General features: G+C 64.3%; 3 protein-coding genes across 8 annotated transcripts; 2 read left to right on the forward strand and 1 right to left on the reverse strand.

Annotated features, from left to right (window-relative positions):
- Positions 1-467: 467 nt before the first annotated feature.
- Positions 468-6,144, forward strand: LOC147355907 (tubulin alpha-3 chain). Its single transcript, XM_086349161.1, has 5 exons — positions 468-539; positions 2,354-2,576; positions 3,054-3,202; positions 3,291-3,971; positions 5,767-6,144. The coding sequence occupies exons 1-5, from the start codon at positions 537-539 to the stop codon at positions 6,061-6,063; spliced, it is 1,353 nt and encodes a 450-aa protein (XP_086205287.1). The 5' UTR covers positions 468-536; the 3' UTR covers positions 6,064-6,144.
- A 442-nt stretch (positions 6,145-6,586) lies between these two features.
- On the reverse strand, positions 6,587-10,632 carry LOC147355908 (mitotic-spindle organizing protein 2). Of its 3 annotated transcripts, XM_086349178.1 has the most exons (4): positions 10,380-10,632; positions 10,148-10,296; positions 9,161-9,340; positions 6,587-6,801 (listed from the first exon to the last, which is right to left on the reverse strand). In XM_086349178.1, exons 1-4 carry the CDS (start codon positions 10,547-10,549, stop codon positions 6,644-6,646), a joined length of 657 nt encoding a protein of 218 aa, XP_086205304.1. In that variant the 5' UTR covers positions 10,550-10,632; the 3' UTR covers positions 6,587-6,643. The 3 variants fall into 3 exon arrangements, with proteins under 3 accessions (XP_086205304.1, XP_086205303.1, XP_086205302.1); XM_086349177.1 differs by lacking the exon at positions 9,161-9,340; XM_086349176.1 differs by lacking the exon at positions 6,587-6,801 and having other exon boundaries at positions 8,297-9,340.
- Positions 10,633-10,798: 166 nt separating this feature from the next.
- Positions 10,799-26,570, forward strand: SMPD4 (sphingomyelin phosphodiesterase 4). Of its 4 annotated transcripts, none has more exons than XR_015144846.1 (20): positions 10,799-11,048; positions 14,111-14,194; positions 14,889-14,975; positions 15,421-15,563; positions 15,648-15,723; positions 16,179-16,287; positions 16,383-16,435; positions 16,698-16,849; positions 18,107-18,239; positions 20,040-20,111; positions 21,633-21,719; positions 22,951-23,096; positions 23,356-23,446; positions 23,662-23,762; positions 24,008-24,155; positions 24,258-24,463; positions 24,629-24,862; positions 24,979-25,110; positions 25,192-25,320; positions 25,423-26,570. XR_015144846.1 is itself a non-coding variant. In XM_086349131.1 (20 exons), the coding sequence occupies exons 1-20, from the start codon at positions 10,974-10,976 to the stop codon at positions 25,750-25,752; spliced, it is 2,604 nt and encodes an 867-aa protein (XP_086205257.1). In that variant the 5' UTR covers positions 10,799-10,973; the 3' UTR covers positions 25,753-26,570. The 4 variants fall into 4 exon arrangements, 2 of the variants coding, with proteins under 2 accessions (XP_086205257.1, XP_086205258.1); XM_086349131.1 differs by having other exon boundaries at positions 23,992-24,155; XR_015144847.1 differs by lacking the exon at positions 21,633-21,719.
- The last annotated feature ends 636 nt before the right edge of the window (positions 26,571-27,206 follow it).

Consider the following 27,206-nt stretch of genomic DNA (forward strand, 5'->3'; position numbering starts at 1 on the left):
ATCTCACAGTCGGAGCGCAGGGCTGGGCCGAGCGCCAAAGGACGGTCCCCCGCTTCCCTGTAGGGCCTGCAAATAACCAAGCCAGTCATTACACGAAGGCCCAGCGCCCTCCCCAATTAACAAGGAGGCCCCGGGCGGAGAACCTGCGGGGTGAGGTGGAGTAGCCCAGAGCAGGCCTGCTGCAGGGTGCGGGCGGGGCGGGGCAGGGCGGGGACCGGTTTGAGGAAACCGAATAAGGAGACCGGGCGCGCTCCGCCTCCCGCGCGCAGCCTTCCCGCCAAACCCTTGTCCAATCAGAACGCACCACAAGCCGGGAGTCCTGTATGAGTCAATCAGAAGCGGGATTCTAGACTCCGCCCCGCCCCGCAGCGCTCTGGACCAATGGGCATCGGCGGCGGCGGTGGCGGCGTGGGGTCCACGATGACGTGGGCGGGGCTAGTCCAAGGAGCTCGAGGCTTGGCGTCGGCAGTTGAGCGGCGGCGTCTGCAGGAGCGGTTGGGGTTTGTGTACCGGCGGCGGCGGCGGTTGAGCTCATCATGGTACGGATGGACGGAGCGGGGGAGCGGGAGGGCGGGCGGGCCAGTAGGCCTGGGGGCCGTGTTCCTGGTAGGGGAGCGCAGACCGAGAACGCTGGACAAGCCCCGTTTGGGCTTCTGGTGTGAATCACGCGGCGACCCGAACAGAGGCTGAGAAAGAGAAACTGCGAAAGCAGAGCCGTAGTTCCCGAGAGTATCGACGTCCGAGGGCCTCGGCGGCCAGCGCGCCTTGGCTTGTGGCCCCAGGGCTCAGAGGAGGCAGGCAGTCCCAGGTCCAGCTCGCGGGGCGCGGACAGTGGGCAGCGCCGGGCTCCAGAGGTTGAGGGGGGCCTGCTCGGGAAGGAGGTCATCTACCGAGAACCGGGGGCGCAGGATTTGGTCTGCGGGAGCTTTGAGAGAGGAAATGGAGCCAGGGACAGGAATATCATTAACCAAACTTCAGTGATCCAGGCGAGGACGGCGGTGCGCTTGCCTTTCTGAGGACAGTGAGGAATGATTTCCCCGAGCGATTCCTTTCATTGTCAGTCAGTCAGGTGGACATGGCCTCTACTGACCACGGAGCTCCCCAGCCGCACTTTGTAAATGAAGACATTGGGTCACAGAGCTGACCCTGAACACACTGGGGCTGAGCAGGCGAGAGTGACATAGGCGTACTGTGAAATACAGCCGTTCTGGATTCAAAGCGAACGCTGTGCGTTTGAAGACCGTGTGGCTGGGTGGATTTCAAAGGCCTTCCCAGGGCGCTGTTAAGAGTCTCTTCTGGAGGAGTGAGTGCTGTGTCACTGGAGGAGGTCTTTCCTGAGCCCAGTGCTTCGCTCTGGACTGAGGTGCAGGGACTGCTGACTCACGTTCATCTCTGACATATGGTGCTTGTGTGATAGAAACAGGACCAAGCTCCTAGGACTGTAAGTTAGAATTTAGGGTGAGTGGCACTCCTCAGATCTCACTTGATCTCCTCTATGTATTTGTTCAGATGATGTGTCTAAAATCAGCCAGACAGTTAGGGAATGTAGAGTTACATTCCCAGCAGGAAATAGAGGGTACATTCAAAATATTTAATAGGTACTGTGAGTGCAATCTGTTACAAGATAGTACTTATAAAGAAGGGGGCAGGGTTTAAGGAAACCACCAGAGGACAGCGCAGTGTCCCAGCGTGTGCCGTTCTGGGAGCCATTAATCCTAGGCTTCAAGGAGTGAGCAGAGGCAGCGCTTACAAAGAGCCGAGCGGGTGGGTTTCTGACGACTGCTGATTGCCCACAGTCTGTGCCCTTGAAAAGGAACCCAAGACAGCCTGGCCACACCTTCCTCTAACCTCCATGTCTTGCTGACTGACACGGGCTAACGCAACCAGAAGCTAGGGGGTACAAGTCAGCCTGGAACACAGCTGGACAGAGAGCAGAGGGTAGACCTAGAGGGGCAGGTGACTTAGGTCCTATCCACTTTGCCTTTCCCGGCTCCATTACAGCTTCTCCTTTGGTCAGGACACGATCAAAATTGCTATATTCTTCAGAGAAGTACTGTGACTAGCTATAACATGGAGTTTGTCATTGACATTATATGGCTTGCAAGTTTTAAAGTAACTGATTTACCTATGGTAGCAAACACGCAGGCTTTTGGCTAATTCTGGCGCTGTCAGCTCAGGTGCTTCGGAGCAAGCCAGGTTTCACAGGGTTTAAAGGGTCACATAAGGCTCCTTGAAAACAAGGCTTGAGAAAGCCTGAGACGCTCTGAGGCACATACAGACATTGAGTTAGATCTGCGTGCCGCGCAGAGACCACGGCCGTGTCGCCAGGCCTCACTCGTTGCTCTGCTTCCAGCGCGAGTGCATCTCCATCCACGTGGGGCAGGCGGGCGTCCAGATCGGCAACGCCTGCTGGGAGCTGTACTGCCTGGAGCATGGCATTCAGCCCGACGGCCAGATGCCCAGCGACAAGACCATCGGCGGCGGGGATGACTCCTTCAACACGTTCTTCAGCGAGACCGGGGCCGGCAAGCACGTGCCCAGGGCCGTGTTCGTGGACCTGGAGCCCACCGTGGTCGGTAGGTAGCCTCCCCCTTGGCAAGGGAAGCCCAGAACCTTCGCCGGGTGCCTCCCGGTCAGAAGCCCGAGGTAGTTTCCGAGGAGAGGGGCCACCCAGGAGATAACAGACAGGCACCCCGGAGCCCGGGAGACCCAGGCCACAGGGGGTGCCCGGGGCAGTCAGGCTGGCATCCGTCCAGAGTGGCAGGACCGTCCCAGTGATGCCTGGGGTGGAGCGGCGGGTGTGGGCGAGAGGTGCCCACAGAGCCGCCAGGGCACTCCCGTCCTTTGGGAACCCACCACGCTGAGACTTCTTCTGGGTTGATGGGCCCCCGGAGCCGAAAATGGCAGGTGGGGCGTGTCTGTCTTGGAGACTCTCCCGGGAGACCTGACCGCAGGCCGGGGAGGAACGGTGCGGGCCTGCAGACGGCCGGGTCCCGGGGCCGGCCACGGGGGCGGGACCGGCGTCCTCCAAGCCCGGCCGCTGTCCCCCGCAGACGAGGTGCGCACGGGGACCTACAGGCAGCTCTTCCACCCGGAGCAGCTGATCACCGGGAAGGAGGACGCGGCCAACAACTACGCCCGTGGCCACTACACCATCGGCAAGGAGATCGTCGACCTGGTCCTGGACCGCATCCGCAAACTGGTGCGGGGGCCCGGGGGCTCCCGGCAGGGAGGGCAGGCCCGGCTCTCGGCGGCGCGTGCGGCCCGGCTCACGCCTCTCCCTCCCGCAGGCGGACCTGTGCACGGGGCTGCAGGGCTTCCTCATCTTCCACAGCTTCGGGGGCGGCACCGGCTCGGGCTTCGCGTCGCTGCTCATGGAGCGGCTCTCGGTGGACTACGGCAAGAAGTCCAAGCTGGAGTTCGCCATCTACCCGGCGCCCCAGGTCTCCACGGCCGTGGTGGAGCCCTACAACTCCATCCTGACCACGCACACGACCCTGGAGCACTCGGACTGCGCCTTCATGGTGGACAACGAGGCCATCTACGACATCTGCCGGCGCAACCTGGACATCGAGCGGCCCACGTACACCAACCTCAACCGGCTCATCGGGCAGATCGTGTCCTCCATCACGGCCTCCCTGCGCTTCGACGGCGCCCTCAACGTGGACCTGACCGAGTTCCAGACCAACCTGGTACCCTACCCCCGCATCCACTTCCCCCTGGCCACGTACGCCCCGGTCATCTCGGCCGAGAAGGCCTACCACGAGCAGCTGTCCGTGGCCGAGATCACCAACGCCTGCTTCGAGCCGGCCAACCAGATGGTCAAGTGTGACCCTCGCCACGGCAAGTACATGGCCTGCTGCATGCTGTACCGGGGGGACGTGGTCCCCAAAGACGTCAACGCGGCCATCGCCACCATCAAGACCAAGCGCACCATCCAGTTTGTGGACTGGTGCCCGACCGGGTTCAAGGTAGGCTGGGCGGGGGCGTGTGCGCAGCTTTCTGCCCGTGGCCGGCCCCGGGGCGGGGTGCTGACCCGCGCGGAGGGTCCCCTGTTCCAGGGCAGCTGGGCTGTAGGGACAGCAAGGTTAGTAATCAGTGTGCTGGACGCCTCCATCCCGACCCATACTTGATGTACCTTTACTTCTCACAGCCGATCCATAATGCTCACGGGCTAACATTACTAACATCTTACACTTCAGAGACAGAGGCTGAGACAGCTTTTAGAACCTAACGGCCTCAGGGGCAGCGACAGGAGGAGGGAGCTTTCAGAGACCCTGACCGCAGGCCTGCCTGTCCTCACTTTCCCCCGCTGCTTGCCCAAGAACCTGGTCAGAGTCTGGGGGGTCATCTGTGATAGAAACAATGGGTTTCGATTCCGCATTACTTCAGCGACGAGCTGTCACTGAGTCTCAGGCAGCGTTTGTTTCTGTACAGAGGGTCTTCCGTTCGTCGTGCAGTAGTTTCTGTGGGGCCAAGGGTGGCTCACTGCTGTTTCTCCAAGCCAGACTTGGAGTGCCGCCTCCCATGCAAAACCACACTAATTCAGTGTCACAGTGAAACGTCTGCGCAGAGAAGAGCGTCCAGAATTTGAAGCCAAGTCCCAGAATGTCCCACTTTAGACCCCTGATCACCAGGCTAAGTGCCTGGCCACGCCTGGGCTTGTTAACCCTGCGCCCTCCTCCTCGTTGAGTCCTTTTTCCCAAGCGATCTGCGTTAGCTAAAGTGCTGGATCCCGCGTCTCAGCCCTGAGGGGTCCCTTCAGTGTCTGGGAGTTGCCATCTCCAGGGCCTTTGTAGATTGAAAACGAGGACAAGTAGCAGCGATGTGTGGGTCTTCGTTTTCCCATTTTAAATGTCAGAGCTTGCCTCTGACCACACCACGTTGTTGCACCCACCTGGCCTCTGTGAGCCCCACTTCAAGACACCTTGACGCGGACCATCTGAGGGTGTACAACTCACACATGTAAAGTGACTCTCAGGGATAAAGTGTATGTGACGGGTTTCACCAATCTGGAAATATCCACGAAGTTACACCTTCCATAGATGTTTGCAGGCCTCTGAGGTTAGGTTATAGGTTGGGGTTGAAAGCTTTTTTTTTTCCCGCCATGTCACCCGGCAGGGGGCATCTTAGTCCCTGGGCCAGATGTCAGCCCTTGGCCCCTGCAGTAAACCGCAGCATCTGGACCACCAGGGAGGTCTTGTCTTCGTCCATTCTTCTTGGCTTGAGGAGTTTCCTTTCAGTGCCCGCCCTTTGACCTTGAGAAGGCAAGGCTGCCACCCAAGGCATTCTCAGCTGGGCAGCACTCTGTGGGGTGCCTGGCACTGTGCCCAGGCTTCCCGTCCTGGCTGAGTCTGAGCCAGAGGAGAGGCCAGTCTGGGGAGGTACAGGAGGTCACACTGCTGTCCCCACGAAAGAAAGTTCACCCCTGATGGTGTTGAATCCTCACTTGTCAGTCTGAGTGTGACTTCATATGTTAACAACCGTTTGCTCAGGGGTGCACCATTTTCGTGGAATCTTTTTCCATGTTTGTATTAGGTTTTCTCATTATAAAAGTGTGTATGTGGCAAGATGTTTTAGTCATGCAGAAGACTGAAAAGCAAGTGAAAGTGTAGGGTATTAAACTGTGGCAGATACTGCCGAAAAATACAGTACCCGTTCGTACAGGGCATCATGTAAAGTGGGTCCATGGCCCCCATTTTTAAAAACAAGCTTCCATTTCCGAGGCCACACTCCCCACTTGACCATGTTGTCCTTCTCCGGCAGGTGGGCATCAACTACCAGCCCCCCACGGTGGTCCCGGGGGGAGACCTGGCCAAGGTGCAGCGGGCCGTGTGCATGCTGAGCAACACCACGGCCATCGCCGAGGCCTGGGCCCGCCTGGACCACAAGTTCGACCTCATGTACGCCAAGCGCGCCTTCGTGCACTGGTACGTGGGGGAGGGCATGGAGGAGGGCGAGTTCTCGGAGGCCCGGGAAGACCTGGCGGCGCTGGAGAAGGATTACGAGGAGGTGGGCGTGGACTCGGTGGAGGCGGAGGCCGAGGAAGGGGAGGAGTACTGAAGGGGCGCGGCCGCAGCCCCGCACCCGGTCCCCCGACGGCCCGTCACAGACGTGCTTCTCTATTAAAGTTTCTCAGTTAAACCCGTGTCTGGGACAAGCTCATCTGTCTGCAGGAGTGTGGAGGAATCCCTGCTGGTTTTTCAGTTGAATTTGCCATTTCCCAGGTTTCTGTGTTGGGACAGGCGGCCTAAGGCATAAGGGCCTAGAGGTGGAGTGTGGAAACCCGGGTCTGGACCTGTGGGTGACGTGGCCGCTCAGGACCCCGGGAGGCAGGGTCTTACCCACTTCTCTGGTGTTCATGACCACGGAGGGTTAGCAGCCGTCGCTCACCACGCTCCTGTGCTCACAGCACTGCTGCCCTTGGTGCCGAGGAGGGCCTCGGTGACAGTGCGAGAGGCCCGCAAGACGCGCGCTCCTTGCTGGCTCCAAAGAGGCCCAGGAGGCGGGTGGCGAAGACGGCACCCAGAGCCACGTCTAAACGCTTGTGCCTGAACTCGGCCGACAGAACACGCCTGGAGTGGACTTTGGGTTTCAGCGGTTTATTAGCCACAGGGACAGAGAGCCACCTGCCGGGGGGCGCTCAGGTGCTGCTCCTCGGGGGGCTCCTCCCTGGCCCGCCCCCCTTGGGCAGCCTGGAGGCGCTGGGCTGGCGGGGCATCCTCTGGCCTGGTCCGTCCCGGCCGCCGCGTTCTGCCAGCGCCGGGCCTCCGCCCAGGGCACCACCGCCTTTGTTTCTCCCTGAGGGACGCAGAGCACAGGCGTCAGCAGCCAGGCAGAGGCCCGGGGGCAGCGCAGGCAAGCTCAGTGCGTTGGCCCTGCGACCAGCTCCCAGCAGCCCGCTGATGCGGGAAGCACGTCAGGCCAGCTTCTGGACCCGGTCCTGGAAGTGCTTCCTCTCGGTGGGCTCCCTCTCCCCTCTGTGTTCCACAGACATCCAGGACCACCGGCCCCGAGACTGGACTCCCCTGAGGCTCCACAGGGCAGCCACGCTCAGCTGCAGAGCGCGGCTCCAACCACTTCCCCCTGGCCATCGGCTGGCAAGGTCTGCAGCTGTGGCTGGGCTGCGCTGGTTCTGGCAGTGGCATTAGCTTACAGGACCCGGGGGAGCCGGCATGCCTGGCCCGGCCCGCCCCGCTAACGCACCTCAGCCCGGGTTCTCCCCTGGCCGCGGCTGCCTGCCCCCTGCGGGAACCCGGGCTCCACGCTGGTTCCTAGCCCCGCAGCCTGCAGTGGGGAGCAGGGGCCTGCGCCATGGACGGCACCAGATCTGATCCTGACACCGGCACGCCTGCAGAGACAGGGCCGCCCTTCCCGGAGTCTCTGGAAGTTCTCCATCAAACAACAGTAGGTTTGAGCCACCTGGCACAGGGCTGGGGGGCGTTTGCAGTGGCCCCAGCTTGGAAGCCTGATAGCTGGTCTCCCCATGTGAACTCAATTCGAATAAGGTGTAGGCACGGTCACCCAGCGCTGAGCGGAAGCAGACTGGAGCATGTGGTGGGGTGACGCAGGGCCAGCTCTGTCCAGGGGCCACCAAAATGAGCCAAGAGGGCTGTTCCCGCCCTTCTTCCCAGTACAGACGCCAGCCTTCTGGTCCTGTTTGTGCATGGCCCCCACCCCACAGGGTCACCCAGTTGGAGAAGCCACGCTTCCCCACCTGGCCTGGGCCAGGCCGAGTCAGGTCTGGGAGCCTATGGCTTCACCCTGGGGCCTGAGCGCCACTCAAGGGGGTGCAGGGGCAGCTCCCAGAGCAACAGGTGGGCCGCCATGCGGGCCTCATTCTGCAGCTCTGCTTCCGGGGCCTGCAGACGTGCGCTTCCTGACCCCCACTGAGGAGGACCAGGGCCCCAGATACTCAAGGATGAGAGGAAAGTAAGGGACTCAAAGTGACATTCACCTTTAAACCTAGTGAGGCTGATGAACCCGGAAATAAGAAACCGATGCCACCCTTAAGTCATCAGAAGTGTCAGGAAAACCACCTCAGGACGGAAGCGGGCCCTTCATCCAGCTCAGGGTGGTTCTCGGCACCTAAAGGAGCCGCACAGCCCTGGGGCTTGTGGGGGGACCCACTCAGGCCTCGAGTCCGCTGGACCCAGCAAGGCACGTCTGGGAGCTCAGAGCTCGTCACGCCTGCTCAGCTTCCTCTGATGTGGCCGTTAGGTCAGATGGAACAGACTTAAAAGAGGATTGAGGCTGAGCCAAGGGTAAAGCCCAGTTCCTGTAGGGCCCTCTTAAGGGTCAAGACAGACAACGGTTTATTGTCGTTGCTCGGTCACTAAGTTGTGACCCCACGGACCCCGCCAGGCCTCCCTGTCCTTCACCGTCTTGGGGTTTGCTCAGGCTTGTGTCTATGGAGTCGGCGATGCCAGTGAACCACGTCATCCTCACTGAACGAGTCACTGCCGGCTCACTCCCCTAATGAAGCGAACCCCCCAAACAGCGGCCCATTGCATCGTGACTTGGGGGTCCCTGAAGCTGGGGAGCCCCTAACCCCCGCTACGGGCTCTGCCGCAGTGCTGAGTGGAAACTAAAACCAGGAAAGCCCAGAGCTTTCTCCTGGGTGGTGAGAGCGCCCCTTGTGGAGTCGGCCAGCTGCCGAGGCCAGGTATCAGTGACAGGCTGTGGGATGAGGTGGGGAGACCACTGCAGCCCCACCACCTGCTGCACAGGCTGGCGGGGTCTGGTGGCCAGGACCAGCGGGCGGCGGGGGCGTGGGGCGCACCCAGCAGGGGCTTGACCGGTGCTGCAGACCAGTCACTGAACGCCCAATGCACAACGCAGGCTGCACATGTGCCCCTTAACCCTCGACCCACACCTCTGGGTAACGGTCCCGGCGTGGATGTACCCGGCAGGCCGGGTGCAGCTGGAGAAGAGCGCATCTGCCCCGCTGTGCTCTTGGCACTGAGCGAGGGCCGGAGTCGCCACATCCCCGGCTCGGGAACCAGGCAAGGGGGACCCCGGGGACTGATGCTCCAGACAGCCAGTTCAGGGGCTGACAGCCCCACACGCGCCCCTGCAGCCCAGAGCTGCTCTTTCTGGAGGCTATGGTGGTTTCCGTGGAAACAGTACCAACCCCCCAAAATAAACCAATAAACGCAACCTGCAAAAGGAGAGAACAGGCAGCAAGAGAACCGGAGGGAACCGGGGGGCCCCGGAGAGAGAGGCGAGTGCGCGGCAGCTGGGCCGTGGAGCAGAACCGGAGAGGCCGCAGGCTGCGGGGCGCAGGAAAAGGAGGGCCTCGCAGGGGGGCTACGGCTCCGGGCAGAGAGAAAGGAGGCCTCTGGAGGTCAGAGAGAGACAAAGAGAGCAGACAGGGAGCATCAGTGGGGAGGCCTGCACCGCAGCGCCCAGGAGGGGGCCTCTCAGGACAGGGACACGGGCGCCCAGGGCCCTGGCGCTCCCAACCAGGGGCCCAGCTGCTCTCTGCCCCGAAAGCCCCTTCTCAGAAAGTTTCTGGCCAAGGAGTCGGCCCGGAGATTCAACTGCATCTCAAGTGTGCCTGGAATATGGAGGAGAAGGGACACGCCAAATGGATTAGAGCTCCACTGTGACAACCTGGTCACCAGCCCCTGCTCATCCCAGCCACAACCTCCAGACTGAGCAGCACCCCAGGCCCTCTGCATCCTACCAGCCAGGAGCTGCCCACAGAGGGAAGCTTCACTGTCCAGACTCAGCAGGACCTGGGCCGGGTAGGGGGCCAACAAGCAAGCACAGGAAAGCCTTTGCCCGCCCTGCTCCCTGAGGACTTCAGTACAGGCCACAGCCGCAGGGAGGAAGGATCCAAAGCCGCCTGTTCCCAGCTTCGTGGGGAAAAGCCCTGAGTGCAGAGCTGGGGAGAAACGGGTCGCAGAGTCCCAGTGAGGTCTAGCCGGCTTTGGGCCTCCCACCCTGCACCCTCCCTATGTGGACGGGCACGCTCCAGGGTGGTAGATGGCAAAGTCCAAGCTGGGGATTGGAGCCCAAGGGGCCAGCCATTGGATGTGCCCACCGAGTTCTGGGTCAAGAACAACAGAAAGGTCTGGCCACTAGGGACCAAACGCGCCCAGTGCCAGGAGATGCCCACCCGCCGCCCTGGCCCGGCTCTGACCTCGGGTCTCAGGCACGCTGGGCGTGGGCAGGGGCGCGGCCGTGGGATCCTGGGAGTCGCTCGCCACCCTCTGCCCAGCGCACATGGACTTGAGCATCTGGAAGACGGCGAGGGGCGCCACGTTCAGCTTCAGCAGGTCCACCAGGATCCTGGCGAGAACACACGCGGCGGCAGTGAGCCCTCCTCGCCCGGGCCGGCCGCCCCGGAGGACCCGGCTCCCCCGGGCGCTCACTTGAACACGTCGGGGTCCATGGCGCCGCCCGCAGCCTGCGCCAGCTCGAACAGCTCCATCTCCTCGGCGCTCAGCACCTTCTTCCGCCGCAGCGCCAGCTTCTGCAGGGCCGCCTCCAGCCCCGGGGGCGCCCCCGGCCCGGGGCCCGGCCCCGCGCCCGCGGCCGCCATCTGAGGAACCGTGGAGGTGCGCGCCGCCCGGTCCCCGCCGCGCCCCCTACCGGCCCCGTCGTCCGGTGCTCGGGTCCGGGCGGCGGCGGATGTGCGGAGCACCCGCGCCTTAGCGACTGGGCTCCCGCGCGCGCTCCGCAGGAAGCCCGCACGCAGAGCTCCGCGGTCGCCCAATAAATGCCCGCCAGGCCCGGCGCGCGGCTGTTGCGCCTGGTAGGGGGCGCGCCTCTAGGACCTAATCTTAACGCGAGGCCGCTTCTCTTGCGCACGCGCGGCCCTTGCCGCCAGGACCCGCAGCACGCGCGCGCGCGCGTTCCGAGGCGGGCTTCCCATAAACCCGCGGGGCGGGGTTTGGGGGCGGGGCTTGGCTTTGCGCACGCGCCTTTCACCACGTACGCCGGGGGGACGCGACGCGCGCAGCTTGATGACGACATTTCGGCGCCTAGTCGCCGAATGGCGGCTTCCTTCCCTGAAGTGGGCGACGCTGCGGGTTCCTCAGGTGAGTGGTGGGAGTGGCGCGCGGCGGGACCAGCGTCCCGGCGGCCGCCCCAAACCTCCGCGGAAGTCGGCTCCGTTCCCAAGCGAGCCCCGGGCATCGGACCGGGGCGTCGAGCGCCGCGCCCTCACGCGCGCCTCACGAGCCTCGCCCAGGCGGGCGCCCGGTTAACGTTCCTGCGCGCGGTGGGGGACCGACAGCCTGGGGCTCCCCGGCGAGCGCTGTGGGGGGCGAGGGGTGGGTCTCGGCCTGACGCCCGCCCCCGCCCCGGGTGTGCTGGCCGTGCGGAGCCTCGGCTTCCGAGGGTCGCCGGGTAGTGGCGAGCCGCAGACGGCAGGGCGTCTTGCTCGCTGCGCGGCCGGAGGAAGGCCCCGACGAGATGGGCGCCGCCAGGGCTGCGGCTCCAGAAGGGACCCCGAAGCCGGGTCGGAAGGCGCTCCTGACGGCAGCGAGTGCGGAAGTGGCGGGCTGAAGCGGAGGCTGGGTGCCCAGAGCAGGCGGCGCGGCGGGAGAATCGGGACTCTGCCCTCTCCCCGAAATTCCCCGGTTGGGCGCCTCGGGCTCACTCAGCCGCGCCCTCTTCCAACTTTCTCCGAGGAAGAAGCAGCTTTCACCTCGTCATCTCGGGAGCTCTGCCCTCGACCCGCAGTGCAGGGTTTTATGCCGCTTTGATCTTTTCTGAGTAGTGCACGGTGTTGTCTGGAGCGCTTGGTTCAGGACTGGAGCGTTTTAAGTCATTCTTAAAACTGAAGCCGATATTTAGTTTAATTAGGAGTTGAGCAGACTCAGTGTTGCTGGACCGAAATTTGACTACTTACAGCTCGATAGCGGATACTCCAAAGGCAAGTGTCAGGAGAAAAGAAAGGTTGTTTTAATCAGAAAGCTGGAGAAGCCAGACTCGTGTCCCAGAGCCGATTCTGAAGATTATGCTCCGCAGTGACAGTTTTTAAAGGGATAAGGGGAAAGAATCTCAGAATCGTTGCGGCAGGACGTCAGGCTCTGCGTCACTTTCCATCTGTTGCAGGCTGGCGGTCTCCTGGTTGTTTTTCAGCTGTTGTCTTGCCTGCTCATCTGCAGGATTGCCAGAGGGAACCTGGGGGCAGAGAGCTGGTCATTCTTTTTCATTCCTGCTCTTTTTTAATCTAGGAAAAGAATCAACAAGTTAGGCAGGGTTTTGTGGGCATTCAGTACATCCTGAGTCAGGAGTTAGGTTGCATGCCATCAGGTCACCTCACTTCTACAAGGTCTGAGCAGGACAGAAATGGGCAGACAGGAAAGGGCGAAGGGCCTGTTTACAGATCCCCCGGCCAGTGCTCCATTTCTTTGGGGCTGGCGGCAGAAGCCTGTCTTCCGAAACCGCTTCCTGTGGACCTAGGGCACCGTGTTCCTCGGGTGCAAGATGCAGGCGTGAGTCTGTAGCATCTTCTTGCTGACAGTTTTAGCCTGTTTACATATACAGGCAGAGCAAGCTACAGTTATTTTGATGCCCACAGAGACGTAGGTTATGATGAATGGCAGCATCCGTCCCGGAGAAGGCAGTGGCACCCCACTGCAGTACTCTTGCCTGGAAAATCCCATGGACGGAGGAGCCTGGTGGCCTGCAGTCCATGGGGTGGCTAAGAGTCAGGCAAAACTGAACAACTTCACTCTCCGTTTTCACTCTCATGCATTGGAGAAGGAAATGGCAACCTGCTCCAGTGTTCTTGCCTGGAGAATCCCAGGGACGGGGAGTCTGGTTGGCTGCCGTCTATGGGGTCACACGGAGTCGGGCATGACTGAAGTGACTTAGCAGCAGCAGCGTCCGTCCCGTTGTCTTGAGGCCGGTTCTCAGAACTGCTGGCTGTGGACGGAGCGCCTCGTGTCATGACTGCAGTGCGGTCACTGTGCAGCTGGCTCTTCCCTTCTGCTGGCAGTTGTAGCGTCTGTGAACAACTCAGGAGTGTGCACCAGACTTTCCTAACCAGCAGCTGCTTGTGCCGGCTCTTCTGTGACGCAGGGGGCCAGGCAGACTCCAGCTTCCTGCAGACGGGGCTGGGGGCGGGAGTCCAGCGCCCTTGGTCTCGGGGCAGTGTTCGTGATGCCCAGTGGCAGAGATGCCCTCCCGGCCCCTCCACCCACGTGGCCTGCCTGCCAGGCGCCCCTGCAGCGTTGTTGCGTGGCCGTGGGCAGAGCTGTGCCAGGAGGGCCGTCAAGGGGCGCGGAGGCTGTGACTCTGCTCGGTCTGCGTGTTTTCGGGTTCTGCCCCACAGGCACAGGGAGTGGGAGTCCGGAGAGCTGCCCCTGATTTTCTAGTGGCCGTTCAGAGGCTCTGCTGGCAGAGCGTGCTCGTCCCATCCCTGCTCCCTTCTCAGAGGGCGCAGGGAGGACAGAGCCTTTGTCTAGAGAGCAGTGAGGAGGCGTGTCCTGGCTGTGCCTCCATTTCCCTCAGCACTGACCTCGTCCCACAGGTCATCGTGAGGATGCGCCTTCTATTCTTGCTTAGTAGGCTTCGCAGCTTAAAACTGCATCCGTTGGCACCTCATGGTTGTATTTGAGGACACAGGGCCCGGCTGGCTGAGCGGAGGGCGTCTCAAGGCTGACCTCAAGGTGCTGGCTGGCTCTGCTCTCCTCTGCAGGTGCAGGAAGAACCTGCTTCCAGGGTTACGCAGGTTGCCGGCGGATCCGTCTTTTTGCAGGGTGGAACCAAGGTCCCCATTTCCTTGCTGCCTGTTAGCCAGGACTACTCTGAATCTTATGGTTGTCACGCTTGAGACTTTAACCTGTCTGTAAAACCCCTTTCAAAGAGCATTTGAACAACCGGAGACGGGACTCTGGCAGGGCTGGCCTTAGAATCCTGCCTGCCTGGCCCTGAGGAGTAAATGAGGAACGGATGCTGAGCCGCCAGAACCAGGCCTGGCATGTGGCCGGTGCCCTGCTTTACCACAGGCTCACCCCCACGGTCCTGGCTCTGGAGCTGGCCACTGTGGCCTGCACGTGCGCAGCACTCTGCAGAACGTGGGCCTTGCTTGAGCTTTGTGAAGTGCTGCGATAACCTTGTTGTTGAGGTTCCGTCTCTGTCCCTGCAGTGGTCCCCTACGACGGCCGCTCCGGACCCTGCGAGGCAGGCTGCCATGGCGTTCCCCCACCTGCAGCAGCCCAGCTTCCTGCTGGTAAGTGTCTGCTGCCCGCCGAGGGCCCACAGGACCGGAGTTCTGTAGCAGACGGACTGGAGAACTCAGCAGCGCCTGCTTTCAAGGCGACGTGCTGGAGAACAGTGGACTCCGTTAGGTCCCTCAGGCACGAGCCTGCCCCCTTCTGGCGGGCGCTGGTTTATGCAGCCGCCGAGCCCCAGTTTTTTCACTTACAAGAGGGGTCGTAGAAACGTCTGTCCCCGGTTTCCCCGGCTGGGGGGGACAAGGGCGAAGAATGGACACCTGCATCGTCACGTCTCGTAAATCTTTGCATGAAGGCGAGGGGTTCTGATGACCTTGCTGTTGGTGACAATCGGAAGGCCCCTGCTCTGCTGGGGTGCCAGGCCTGCGCTTTCCTATGGGTGTTGATCTGGGAGCAGGGTCTTCCTGGTGTCCCCCGAAAGGCAGCAGATCCAGCTCCAGCCTTCACAGCGGGGTCTCGCCTCTGACCGAGACGCTGTGGACCCCACCCTTGTGTGGAGACGGCCGGGGCCTTGCGTTCCCTGGGTGAAGCCTGGCCTTTCCTGCTGACCTTCATCCACGCGCACAGGGCCTTCTCTTTTCTGGTCGGGATGACGCGAGCCTTTCATGTGTGACTCCTGCCTGTCGCTTGGACTTCCGGTCTGACTCCCAGCAGGGTGCTCACCGCGCTCTGGTCGGCTCTGTCTCCTAGGCCAGCCTGAAAGCCGACTCTATGAACAAGCCCTTTGCACAGCGCTGCCAAGACTTGGTTAAAGTCATCGAGGACTTTCCAGCAAAGGTAAGGCTCCGCTGTCTGTTTCTTATGGGGCTGTGTCTCACGTGCTCCCAGAGGAGGGTCTGCAAGCCCCCCTCCCACCTCCGAGCGTTTCCTGCAGAGGCCTGACCCCGGGTGCAATTCACATCTGTGATGTGTAAGCACGAGAGCACGTAGATTGGGGTTTCTCAGCTGCGGGCCCACAGGGGCCGTTGGCAGTGTCTGGAGGCGGTTATGGTTGTCACATGGGCGGCACTACTAGCGTGGGGCAGATGGAGGCCGGGCGTCCCTCCCCGCGCCTGCCCGAGCTGCGTCCAGCACAGAGGTCCGCCGTGCCGGGTAGAGCCAGACACGCAGCAGCCACATCACCACGGCTGCCCCGGACCGGGGAGCGGGCCCCGGGTGCAGGCCGGGCGGGGAGGCTGGCGGGGCCGCCTGGAGGGTCCGCTCTGAGTGTCCGCCGCTGCAGGAGCTGCACAGTGTCTTCCCGTGGCTGGTCGAGAGCATCTTCGGCAGCCTGGACGGCGTCCTGCCCGGGTGGAACCTGCGCTGCCTGCAGGGCCGCGTCAGCCCCGTGGAGCACAGCATGGCCATGGAGTTCCTGGCGCCTGGGTAGGCCGTCTCGCCGCGGGGTCGGACGTCCTCGGGGCCCGTCTGGTCCGCCGCTCACTGTCCTCTTCCGTCATTGCTGTTCAGAGGCCCGATGATGGAGCTGGTGTATAAGCTTCAGGCCGAGGACTACAAGTTTGATTTTCCTGTCTCCTACCTGCCTGTAAGTAAGCCATGACGGTGAAGGTGGGCTCGTGGCCATGGTGTTGGCAGGGGACGGGCCCAAAGGGTTGGGACAGGGGCCAGAGCATCCTGGTGTCTGACCCAGGAGGCATCACACATTGGAACCTCAGCAGTTACGTTTTTCCCAGAGGTGATCTGAACCCTGCGGTGGCAAGGCCCAGTGGCCTCCAGCTGAGTGCCAGGGCACGTGCCTAGAGGCTTTGTTTTACTGAGTCTGCAGTTCTGTGGGGCGAGTTAAAGGCAGGCCTGCTCACGGGGCTCAGAAGCACAACAGATGGGATCCATCGCATGCCTGGCTGGGCCGAGATGCGCCCTGCTGCGGCGGGCCTGGTGGGGACGTGGGGAGAGCGCGCGACGGGCAGGGGACAGCAAGGTTCCCCGGCGGGGTCAGGGCTGGGCTCCGCCGCAGCCTCCCCAGGCCGCCCCTGTCTGCAGGGGCCTGTGAAGGCGTCCATCCAGGAGCGCGTGCTTCCCGACAGTCCCCTGTACCACAACAAGCTGCAGCTGCCCCCCACTGGGGGCCTCGGCCTGTACCTGGCCCTCAGTATCCTTTGTCGGCCGTGGGAGGCGGGGGGTGGGGGAGCCGGCACCAGGCGGGGAGGGGCCGCCCTGCCGTTTGCCCCCTGACGTGGCCCGCAGATCCCTTCGAGTACTACATGTTCTTCTTTGCTTTGAGCCTGATTGCTCAGAAGGTAAGGAGGGCTGAAGCCCCCTGGGGGCGGGGCGGGGGTGCCCAGGGCTCCTGTCCAGGCAGGCTGGGCCGGCCGTCTCCCGTGCCCCCTGAGCCCACAGCCTTCGCCCTTCAGCCCGCCCTCCCCGAGCGAGGGTGATGGGTGGGGGCGGGCGGGTGCCCCGAGTGCTGGCCCGGGGGGTTTCCTGCAGGGGGTCCCTTCCGGGCAGGGGCAGCCCCTGGGGGCGGGGTCCGTGGCCGCGCTCATGGGGCTCTGCTTGCAGCCACCCCCCGGAGCTCTCCACGTCCGCACCTCCGACTGCGCCTACTTCATCCTGGTGGATAGGTACCTGGCGTGGTTCCTGCCCACGGAAGGCAGCGTGCTGCCCCCGCTCTCCTCCAGCCCAGGGGGGCCCAGCCCCTCACCGGCTCCCAGGTGAGGCTCCCGGCCAGTGCCCGCGATGCCCGTGGGCACCTTCCTCCTAGCGGAGCGTCGCCCTCGGGATGGTGGTGCTGCCCTGTGTGTAGGGCGCTCAGCCTTGTCCGCGTTCTCGCGGCCTAAGGCTCCACGGCCCGGCCGCCCTGGCCCGGGCTTCCCTGAAGCGGCAGGTTATTTGGCCTCAGTAATGGGCCCGGGCCGTGTTCCGCCTGTGGCTGCCCTCTCCCCATGGGGCACCCGAGTCCAGGCCAGGCGGAGACCAGCTGGTGAGGGACTCGGACCTAGGGGCAGCCAACGGTCCTGGCCGTGGAGGACGGGGCGGGGTGGTGCTGGGCTGCGGCCTCTGCTGAGCTGGATGCTGGGGCAGAGACGCCGGTGCGGGGCCCGCGGTCCCCCATCCTGGGCCTCGGGCTGCAGGCTCTCTCCTGCGGAGTCCTCCCACCACCCCCATGTGCTGGCACGTGCTGGGTCACCCCACACTTGAGCGGCAGGGGCCCTGAGGATGGGACAGGACAAGTAGGGGGCGTGGAGCAGGGCTGGGGGGACATTCACAGCCCCAGACAGGCTTCAGCTGCCAGGTGGACTTCTGGGCCGGATTTGGCTTGCTCCTTCTAAGGTATAATTTCAGGCTTTACAAGTTGTTATGTGTAACGGAACTTTCATAGGCCCTTCACCCACCTGATTTCCAAGTTGTTTTATTCTGCAAATCTGTGTGTGTTTTCCTGAGCTGTTTGAACAAGTTACAAGACACGTGGTTGTCACGCCATAACTCTTGAGTGTTTTCCGAAAGCCGTGGTCTCCTCGGCCTTCCTGCAGAGCAGGGCCCGCCAGCCCGGCCCCACAGCCCCCTCGGGCTTCACCAGCCCCCTGCCTCCGTTCGCGGCTGTCTCCCCGTCGTCCGGAGGGTCCCAACCCTGATGGCGGGGTGTGCGCCGCACCCTTGCCCTGGTTCCTCAGGTGTCCCACGTGGTCAGACGCTGGCCGGGCTGAGGGACGATGCGGCCCTCCTCCAGGGAAGGGGAATAAGTGCCTGGGTCTCAGGTAATGGACCTGGGGGACCTAGTGGGCGGCGTCTGCGTCCCTTGCGGTCCTCGGCCGGGCCTGTTGTGGACGGGCAGTGCCAGCTGATGCTTCTCAGGTCTTCCCGCCTTGCTCCTCGGGGCGGCCCTGAAGGCAGCCTCCTCCCCTGTGTTCACGCAAGGCAGCTCGGCTGGGCCTGCCCCCGCACCCAACGCACTCTGTGTCTGCCCGCAGGACGCCGGCTGTGCCCTTTGCGTCCTACGGCTTGCACCACACCAGCCTCCTGAAGCGGCACGTCTCCCACCAGACGTCGGTGAACGCGGACCCCGCCTCCCACGAGATCTGGCGGTCGGAGACGCTGCTCCAGGTGAGCACGGCCGTCTGCGGGAGCCGGTCTGGTGCTGGGCGCCGCCCACCCCGCGGGTAGGGCCGAGGCTGCGCCTGGTGAGGGGGGTGTTACAGCCGGGAAGGCGTCTGCCCGCTGTTGTCTTGTGTCACTGGCAGTGTTGCCCCCGCCCCGTCCGTGGAGCTCTAGTCTCCTCTCCTGGTGACATGATGGCTCTCCAGCCTCCGTTTCCGTGGCCGGGCTCGCCCTCTCTGGCCACCAGCGTGTCTCGGGCACTGAGGCACAGGGCCTCCCCTTGGTCAGCAGGCCCATCCCTCCCTGCAGGGCCCCCGTGTGGGTGGCAGGCAGCCCCGCGCCTGTGCCCTGAGCCGGCCCCAGAGAGCCTGCTGGCCCTGCGGCTGGACTCCGGGGCTGCGGGTGTCACCACAGCTGGCTTGTTCAGAACCTGGAGTGTGGCCACGATGGGGTTCTGGGGTTTTTTGGAACCGTGGTAAAATACGTGTAACGTGGAACGTAAGTCTGAAACGTTTTAAGGCGACGGTCACGTAGCGTTAGGGTGTTTGCAGTGTCGTAACGAGTTTCCAGAACCTTCCATCTGTGAGACCCAGCGTCTGTCATCAGACAGCAGTCCCTCTGCGCCCCGCCAGCCCTGCACCCACGTCCCACTTGGTCCCGTGACAGATCCCTCGCTGGTGCCTCTGTTGGGGCGTCCGCAGCGCCTCTGGCTCGCTGCCCTCACTTCCCTTAGCAGGGGCCGCAGGCTCGTCTGCGTGGTGGCTGAGAGCGCCCTTCCGTCTGAAGCCAAGTGCAGACCTGCTGCACGTGGCCGTGTGTCGTGTGTCTGTCCCTTTGATGGACACGTGGGCTGCCTTCGGTCTTGGCTGCTGGGACTGTCCTGCTGAGCCTTGCCCTCTGCGGGGCTTCTGAGGCCTGCCGTGCTGTTTTCCCCGGTGGCTGAGCTGTTTCTCCTCGCCCCCGGCGGGGCGCACGGGCTCCAGTTGCTCTGCGTCCTCGGGACGCTCGTGTGCTCTGGTTCTTGACTGCGGTGTCCTAGTCGCGGTGACTGGCCTGTTTGCCTTTCTCGCCCTCGTTGGCCACGTGTGTGTCTTGGAGGAGTGTCTGCTCGAGTCCTTCGCCGGGTTTGGAGTTGACGCTTTTCTTGTTACTGGCTTCCCAGCGGTCTCTGTATGAGCTGCGTGTTAAGCATCGTCGGGGACACAGTTGGCCAGCCTTTTCCCCGTTCTGTGAGTTGCTGTTTTACCCTACGCGTCATATTTTTTGATGCACAAAAGATAGTTTTTTAAACTAACGCTTACTGAAGTTACCCTCGCTTGGCCATGCCGGGCCCTCATTGCTGGCCGCAGGGCCACTGTCTGGCTGTGGCTTCTCTCGCGGGGGAGCCAGCTTTCCGCGCACGGGCTCAGCACATGTGGCTCAGGTGCCCCGCGGTACGTGGGGTCCTCCCCGACCAGGGATTGAGCCTGTGTTCCTCGCGTTGGCAGGCGGATTCTTAACCGCGGGTCCCCAGGGAAGTCCCAGAAAAGCTTTTAATTTTAGCGCAGTCCGGTTTTCCCCTTTGCTGCCTGAGCTGTTGGAGTCACATGTAGGAGGTCATCGTCACGTCCAGCGTTGAGAGACGCTGAGTTGTGCGGTTCTGCCTCCTGTTTTAGGCCTTTGATCTCCTCTGAGTCGTTTCTCGTTTACGGTGCTGAGTGAGGGTCTGACTGCGTCCTGCAGCGGGTCCCGCTTTCCCAGCAGCCTTGGTGGAAAGCTTGTTGGTTCCCCTGCCGGGGACCTGGTGACCCGCGCGTGCTCTTGCAGGTGTTTGTGGAGATGTGGCTGCACCATTACTCTCTGGAGATGTACCAGAAGATGCAGTCCCCTCACGCCAAGGTACGTGCTGCCGCCGCTGCTTTTGCTGCGCTCCAGCCTCAGAGCGGGCTGTGGGCTCGCCTCCCCGGGCGCTGGGTGGCGGGCGGCTTGTGCGGTGTGCCGGGCTTGCACCCTGCCCTCCCCGGGCGGCCCCCTCCCTTGCTGGGCTGCCTGTGTGTGTGGAGGCCTGCAGCCCCCGGGCGGGGCCGGCGCGGGCTCTGCTGCGGCAGGCGGGCTGCAGGGCGCTCCACCATAGGCCCTGCCCTTGCTGCAGGCGCGGTCCTCCAGGCTGCTTCGGGGCCCCCAGCCCCGCGGCCTCTGCCGTCCTGGGGATTTGCTCTACAGGGCGCCCCAGGGGCGAGAGGGCCGAGCCGGGTGGGCTCCACCTTGGGCCTCCCATCCAGCGCCCGCCCCGCCCGCTTCTGCCCGATGCTGCGCGCCTGGCCCAGGAGCCCGGGAGCCTGCCCACGCCAGTCTTCAGCTGCGGCTCTGGGCTGCCAGTCACCTGGGGGCCTAGCCCTCCTCCCGGGGACTGGGCTGGGGCAGTGGGAAGGCCTGGCTAGTTGCCCAGAAACCTTCTGCTCTCTGCCATCTGTTGGGGCAGGAAAATAACACGTGGGGAGGCAGGTTGTGTGGAAAGCCGGCTGCAGGGGCCCCAGGGTTGCTGTTCTAGAGCTCCTGCGGCTGTGGGCCCATGGGTTCCCCAGGCCTCCTGGCTCCTTGCTGAGAGCATGGCTGGCTTGTCTCCCGGTGTCGGGCATGTCCCCTGGGTGAGGCATGGCGCCCGAGGGGGGGCCCCTGCAGGCAGGCTGTGTGCGGGGCGGCTCTGGCTGCCGAGGGGGGTAGGCAGGAGTCCGGGGCAGGGGGCAGACAGTGGGCCAGCCTCGCTGCCCCTCCCTTGGACCCAGGCCTCTGGGTGGGTGTGGCCTCGGCCGCGGGCCTGATGGGAGGCTGTGTCCGTGGGCCTGGCGGGTCGGGGCTGGTCTCCAGGTGGGAGTCCAGGACAGGCCTGGTGGGCGGTGTGCCGCCTGGAGCCCCCCTGGGAACCAGCCCGTGTGGACAGCTTCCAGGTTGGGGCTCCCATTGGTGTCACAACACCTGGGAATTGACTGGGAATTGATCACATTACGTGCTGATGAACCTCCCTTCGGAACAGCCCAGGAAGTCCAGTGAATTGTTGATTCTTCTCTTCTGGGCGGAGAGGCCTCGGCCTAGAACCGGCTTCTCATGTTTACGTTTTGGGCGTGGGCCTGTGGGCCCCGGTGACAGCGGCGTGTCCGGGGAGGGGCCCGGGCTCCCTGGGCCACAGACGCACGAGCTGCGCGGCGCGGGGGCAGGTGGACCACGGAGCCCCAGGGACCCTCGGGCTCCTCTGCCGCCGCAGGGCGAGCAGTGCCTGGTGCCTGGCCCGAGGCCACGGGGCCTGCTGCAGGGCTCGGGCTCTCCCTGCCGGGTGCTCTTGCTGTTGATTGTCTCGGCTGCGGGGCTCCTTCTCACTGTCTCTCTCTCTCCCTCCCCGCCCGCCGGCTTCTCCGCGCCCAGCTGGAGGTCCTGCACTACCGGCTCAGCGTCTGCCGCGCCCTCCACAGCCCCGCCCACCCCAGCCTCCAGGCCCTCCACGCCCACCAAGTACTGGCCGCGCGCGTCCTGTCCCCCACCCCCCGCGGCGACGCAGAGGCCCCTTCCGAGCAGAGCCAGGCCCTCCCGTTGGGGTTCGGGGTGCAGCCAGGTGGCTGGGCTGGGGTCACCGGCGCTGCCTGGCCAAGCTCCAGGCCAGCCCAGGCGTCCAGCCCTCAAGGGTCATGGTGCTGCGTGCTCGGCCCCGATTTGTGGGGGAGAGCCGTGCGGCCTTAGGAGCACAGGCCTGGCACCGGGGCCGACCGAGGACAGGAGGCCTCAGGGCTCGTGGGTGGCGACTTTGTGGAGTCTGCAGTCTGCTCAGGCAGGAGTGCCAGGGACTGAGTGCAGGCAGTAGGATGGGGGTGGGGCCGGCGGGCTCCCGAGGTTCGCTGCTCCCCAGCGGGACCTCCAGGGAGTGTGGGCCTCGCTCACGGTCAGCGTTCTGTCCATGTTGCCCTCAGTGGGGCCTTGCAGCCCTGAAGTTGAATTTGAGCACGGATGAGATGTCACTCTCCGTTCCTGCCTGGCTCCTGCACAAAGGAGGGAGAGAGGGTTCCAGAAGGGCCGCCGTGGGCGGGGGAGGGCCTTCCCGGGCAGCAGTGGGGTCATCCGCAGCGGGGGGCCAGCCCGTGGGTGTCTTGAAGACAGAGGGCATAGGCAACAGCCACAAGCTCCCGCGGGCACCGCCTCAGGCCAGGAGGCGCTGAAGAAGGCCGTGTGCCTGACAGAGCAGCAGGGAGGTGGCCCGCAGGCTGCGGTGGGGGTGCCGGCCGAGGGCAGGAGCGGGCCCAGAAATGCTGGGGGTCGAGATGCGCGGGGGGCAGCCCGGGGGCTCCTGGAGCAGGCTCGGCACGGAGGGGCCCTGTGCTTTTCCTTCCCATTACGGCATGCCCTTCCGTCTGGCGTGTTGCAGGTCCAGCACATAGAGACCCAAAGGTAGACAAGGCAGAAGGGATACCGCCCTGGGGGTCGCTGGGGCCTGCGCGGCCTTTCCATGCCGCGGCAGCCTGTGGGACCGGGCCGTGGGCCTGGGTCTTCTGGGCCCCTCTCGGCGCTGCTCACCGCGGGCAAGCCCGTGGCTGGGGGTGGGCGGGGGAGCAGCCGCTTGGTCTCAGACCCGCCCGCACTTGTGGGCCTGCAGCCCAGTCACAGGCTGCGCTGGGTATCCAAGTGCAGGAGCCACCTGGGCGTCGGCGGCACATCTGCAGGGCGTTGACTGACGCCCCCGCCCGGCCCCCAGGAGTCCTTCATGCCCACGGAGGAGCACGTGCTGGTCGTACGGCTGCTGCTGAAGCACCTGCACGCGTTCGCCAACAGCCTGCGGCCTGAGCAGGCCTCTCCCTCTGCCCACTCCCACGCTGCCAGCCCCCTAGAGGAGTTCAAGAGGTGGGTATGGGCAGGGACGGTCCCCTGACCCCTCCTGGCAAGGAGGTGGGGGCAGCAGGGAGACCCGTCTCGCTCCCCCGCCCCATGGCAGGAGAGCCCAGCCTCAGCTCTGCGCCCCCATCCCCCACGCCGGCAGGGGGCTGGCAGAGCGGCGCCGTGCGGGTCCCCTGTGCTGTGCCCCTGGGGTGTTCTCTGAGGAAGGGGCTGCACACAGGAGGCTGTGGCCTGGGCTCTGTGGTGACGCCCTCGTCCCCCGCAGGGCCGCCGTCCCGAGGTTCGTCCAGCAGAAGCTGTACCTGTTCCTGCAGCACTGCTTTGACCACTGGCCCCTGGACGCGTCCTTCAGAGCTGTGAGTGCTGCCCCACCGCCTGCGTCCCGTGCGTGGAGACGGAGGGGGTCGTTCTGCCAGCCCTGACCTGAACCCAGCTGCCCATGTGGGTGGGCTCCCAGCCTCATCTCTGGGGGGAGGGCCCGCCAGGTGGTCTGTTCTGAGGGGCCAGGGGTCCTGGGAGTGCAGGGCCCCTTTCCTGCCCTCCCCCAGCGCCAGCCCCTCCGCCTCACCAGGTGCTGGAGATGTGGCTGAGCTACCTGCAGCCCTGGAGGTACGCGCCCGAGAGGCAGGCCCCGGGCAGCGACTGCCAGGCCCGCAGCGCGTCAGAGAGATGGTGAGTCCACCCCGGGCGCTGCGGGGGCCTCCTGTCCCCGCCCCCCCGTCGACCCCTTCCACGTGCACTCAGGCAGAGCCCCCTCAGCCCTGCCCCGCGCCCGCCCTGCCCAGGGAGGGGCCTCTTCCGTGAGGACCCCGCCCTCAGCCCTCTGCACTGCCCCCTGCCGTCACCCCGCTCGAGGTGCGGGAGACAGAGCCTGGAGGAGCCCTGACTCACCCCACCACAGGGCTCCCTTCGTGCAGGAGAACCTGCTCATCTACACCAAGCTCTTCCTGGGCTTCCTGAACCGCGCACTGCGCACGGACCTCGTCAGCCCCAAGAACGCGCTCATGGTGTTCCGCGTGGCCAAGGTCTTCGCTCAGCCCAACCTGGCCGAGATGATCCAGCGGGGTAAGGCCCCACGCAGAGGGCACCCACTGCTGGCGGCCCTGGGGCTCCTGGGGGGACCGTCTGCTCCTGGAGCCACAGCCAGGCTGGCGTCCTGCCTTCCAGGCGAGCAGCTGTTCTTGGAGCCCGAGCTTGGCGTCCCTCAGCGGCAGCACCGGCTCTTCACGGCGCCCTCCTTCACCGGCAGCTTCCTGTCGTCGTGGCCGCCGGCCGTCACGGACGCCTCCTTCAAGGTGAAGAGCCACGTGTACAGCCTGGAGGGCCAGGACTGCAAGTACACGCCCATGTTCGGGCCCGAGGTCCGGGCGCTGGTGAGTGGTCCGCGGTCACGCCCCTCCGCGCCTTGGCTGGGGGAGTCTAGTTTTTGCTGATGACAGACTCAGCATCTGTTGGAAGGTGCGCTTTAGCCGCAAACACTCACCGTGTGGGCGCCAGCAGGCGGCCGAGCCCACTGATCCCCGCCTGCCCGCCTGCAGGTCCTGCGTCTGGCGCAGCTCATCACGCAGGCCAAGCAGACGGCCAAGTCCCTCTCAGACCAGTGCGGGGAGAGCGCTGCCGGCCGCCCCTTCCTGTCCTGGCTGGGCTTCTACCCCGCGGACACCAATGGCTCCTACGCGGGCAACGACCTGGACGAGATGGGGCAGGACAGCGTCCGCAAGACGGACGAGTACCTGGAGAAGGCGCTGGAGTACCTGTGCCAGGCGTTCCGGGTACGCGCCGGCCGCCCCCCGCCCCGCCCAGCCCCGCCCTAGGGGCGATGACGAGTCGGGGTGGGGGGTGGCTCCCCGGGCGGCGAACGAGACCCTCTGTCCGTCCCGCCCCGCAGCTCAGCGAGGCCCAGCTCGCCCAGCTGACGCTCGCCCTGGGGACGCCGCAGGATGAGAACGGGAAGAAGCAGCTCCCGGACTGCATCGTGGGCGACGACGGGCTCATCCTCACGCCCCTGGGCCGCTACCAGGTGCGCGGGCGGGGCGGGGCCTCTACCGGGTGTGGGCGGGGCGAGGGGCGGGGCCGGGCGCTCAGCACCCTCCGTTCCCAGATCATCAGCGGGCTGCGGCGCTTCGACATCGAGTACCAGGGCGACTGGGAGCTGCAGCCCATCCGGAGCTACGAGAGCGCCAGCCTGGTCCGCGCGCTTTTCCAGCTGTCGTCTGCCATCAACCGCAGGGTGAGTGTGGCGAGGGCCTCCCGCCAGCCCCCAACCTCAGGGTGAGTGTGGGGAGGGCCCCGCCAGCCCGCCCCTCGCCCACTGAGCCTGTCGTCGCTCCAGTTCGCAGGCCAGATGGCGGCGCTGTGCTCGCGGGCTGACTTCCTGGGCAGCTTTTGCCGCTACCATCTCTTGGAGCCCGGGCTGTCAGGCCGGCGCCTGCTGAGCCCCGTGGGGCGGGGCCCCGCTGCCAGCCGCGCGCGCGGCCCGCGGCTCAGCCTGCGCTTCTTGGGCAGCTACCGGACGCTGCTGTCGCTGGTGCTGGCCTTCTCGGTGGCCTCACTCTTCTGTGTCGGGCCTCTGCTCTGCGCCCTGCTCCTCGTGCTGGGCTACGTCCTCTACGCCGTGGCCATGACGCTGCTGACCGAGCGCGGCAAGCTGCACCAGCTCTGAGTGTGGCTGCCGGCCGCCCCGTGCCCCATGCCCCACGCCCGTCACCTCCGTGCTTCTTCGGCTGGTTTCCTGCGGCCTGGCCGGCAGGATGAGAGCCTGCTGGGCAGGGCCCGGGCCTCCCTGAGGGGAGGGTGGTGCGGTGGGCTCCCTGCCTCGGCCGGAGGCCCCGCAGGGAGGTGCCTTTCTCTCCACTGTGTGAAGCTCAGGAGTTGGGCCTCCCGGCAGGGCCCAGTCTATGCCCTCGTGGCCCTGGAGGCGGGGCCAGTGAGACCCCAGAACAGGAGACCAGCCTCTGGCTCCCAAGAAGAATCAGGCCTTGAAAAAATTAGAAAGTGGTTCTCCTCTGGTTCATGATTTTAAAGCTAATTTTGCTGCCAAGTCCGGGCTGCACATCTGCATCTGAGGAGAGGCGTGCGGACGCCCCCAGGTCACGGGCGGGCCTGCCTCGTGTGCAGGCTTTGTCCCTGCAGGCGGGCGGGCTGCCTGCCCTGGTCACAACCGGAGGCAGTCGGAAGCACCGTTGTGTCCTTGCTCAGAGCAGGTGCTTGGACAGTGTTTGGTAACGTTCAAACGTTCCAGCTGCACGAGGCTACGCGTTCACAGACCTTCACGGCCTCCCACAGCCTTTGTCCTGCAGATGACGCACATGCCAACTCAGATTTTTAAAAGCCTTTGGTGTCTGTCTTTTTAAGTTTTCAAACTGTAAATGTTGGGCTTTGTGTTTTAATGTAAACTCAGAACAGCGGCCTTTTGGGCCTGTGACCAAAAACCAAACGTGTAACTGCCCTGGATCTGAATAAACCTGCTCTTGGTCGTGAGTCCCGTGGTGCCCTCAGTCAACTTCTGTGGACACAGGAAGTTCGAGTTTCCACAGGTCCCGGTGGACACCAGCTCTGTGACCAGCCTCTGAGATGATGTCTGGGGTCCCACGTCCACCGCACCAGTTCCTGACGACACTCCGGCGAGGCTTCCTCTGATGGGTGTGGGCCCACCTGCCAGGGTGGGGACCCCCATCTCTCCAGGGCTGTGCTTACCCCCACACCCCCTTTGCCCACACACCATTAACTGTGGAACAGCCACCCACTGTGGTACCCGCAGCTGTGCCAGAACCTGGGGGGTCTTCATGGAGCAGGATTCAGAAGTCAAAGCGGACACTGAGGCTGAAGGGCTGGGTGCCACTGATGCTCAGGCCTGGAGGGTGGGGTGCAGAGGGCAGCCAGGGCCCACGGTGCTTGGCAGCTTCGCCCGGGGCCTGGCGGATGGGGTGTTGGAGACCCCGCCGTCACATGAACCCTGAGGTGGTGTGGGGGCTCTGGCTACAGAGTGGAAACAGGACAGGAAGGAGTGGAGCCCAGGAGACTGAGGTCCCAGGGGAGAAGCCGCCGTCCAGGCCGGGAGGGAGGTGAGCAGGGGCCCCGGTTCTGAAGAGGCCGAGGTGGAAGCCGAGTGCCGGG

Source organism: Bos grunniens, chromosome 17 (genome assembly GCF_055505025.1).
Source record: "Bos grunniens cultivar Pamir isolate PY7600 chromosome 17, Bosgru_T2T1.0, whole genome shotgun sequence".
Lineage (NCBI taxonomy): Eukaryota > Metazoa > Chordata > Mammalia > Artiodactyla > Bovidae > Bos > Bos grunniens.

Bases quoted from the DNA above. Each gene is read 5' to 3' on its own strand.
- LOC147355908 (XM_086349176.1), bottom strand. From the start codon at position 10,549: ATGGCGGCCGCGGGCGCGGGGCCGGGCCCCGGGCCGGGGGCGCCCCCG. The intron at 10,297-10,379 runs GTGAGCGCCCGG...TGTTCTCGCCAG, and splicing joins ATGGACCCCGACGTGTTCAA to GATCCTGGTGGACCTGCTGA. The intron at 9,341-10,147 runs GTCAGAGCCGGG...TCTGACCTCCAG, and splicing joins CAGCGTGCCTGAGACCCGAG to AGGCCTCCTTTCTCTCTGCC.
- SMPD4 (XM_086349131.1), top strand. From the start codon at position 10,974: ATGACGACATTTCGGCGCCTAGTCGCCGAATGGCGGCTTCCTTCCCTG. The intron at 23,097-23,355 runs GTGGGTATGGGC...CGTCCCCCGCAG, and splicing joins CCCCTAGAGGAGTTCAAGAG to GGCCGCCGTCCCGAGGTTCG. The intron at 25,321-25,422 runs GTGAGTGTGGCG...TCGTCGCTCCAG, and splicing joins CGTCTGCCATCAACCGCAGG to TTCGCAGGCCAGATGGCGGC.
- LOC147355907 (XM_086349161.1), top strand. The intron at 2,577-3,053 runs GTAGGTAGCCTC...TGTCCCCCGCAG, and splicing joins CCTGGAGCCCACCGTGGTCG to ACGAGGTGCGCACGGGGACC. The intron at 3,972-5,766 runs GTAGGCTGGGCG...CTTCTCCGGCAG, and splicing joins GGTGCCCGACCGGGTTCAAG to GTGGGCATCAACTACCAGCC.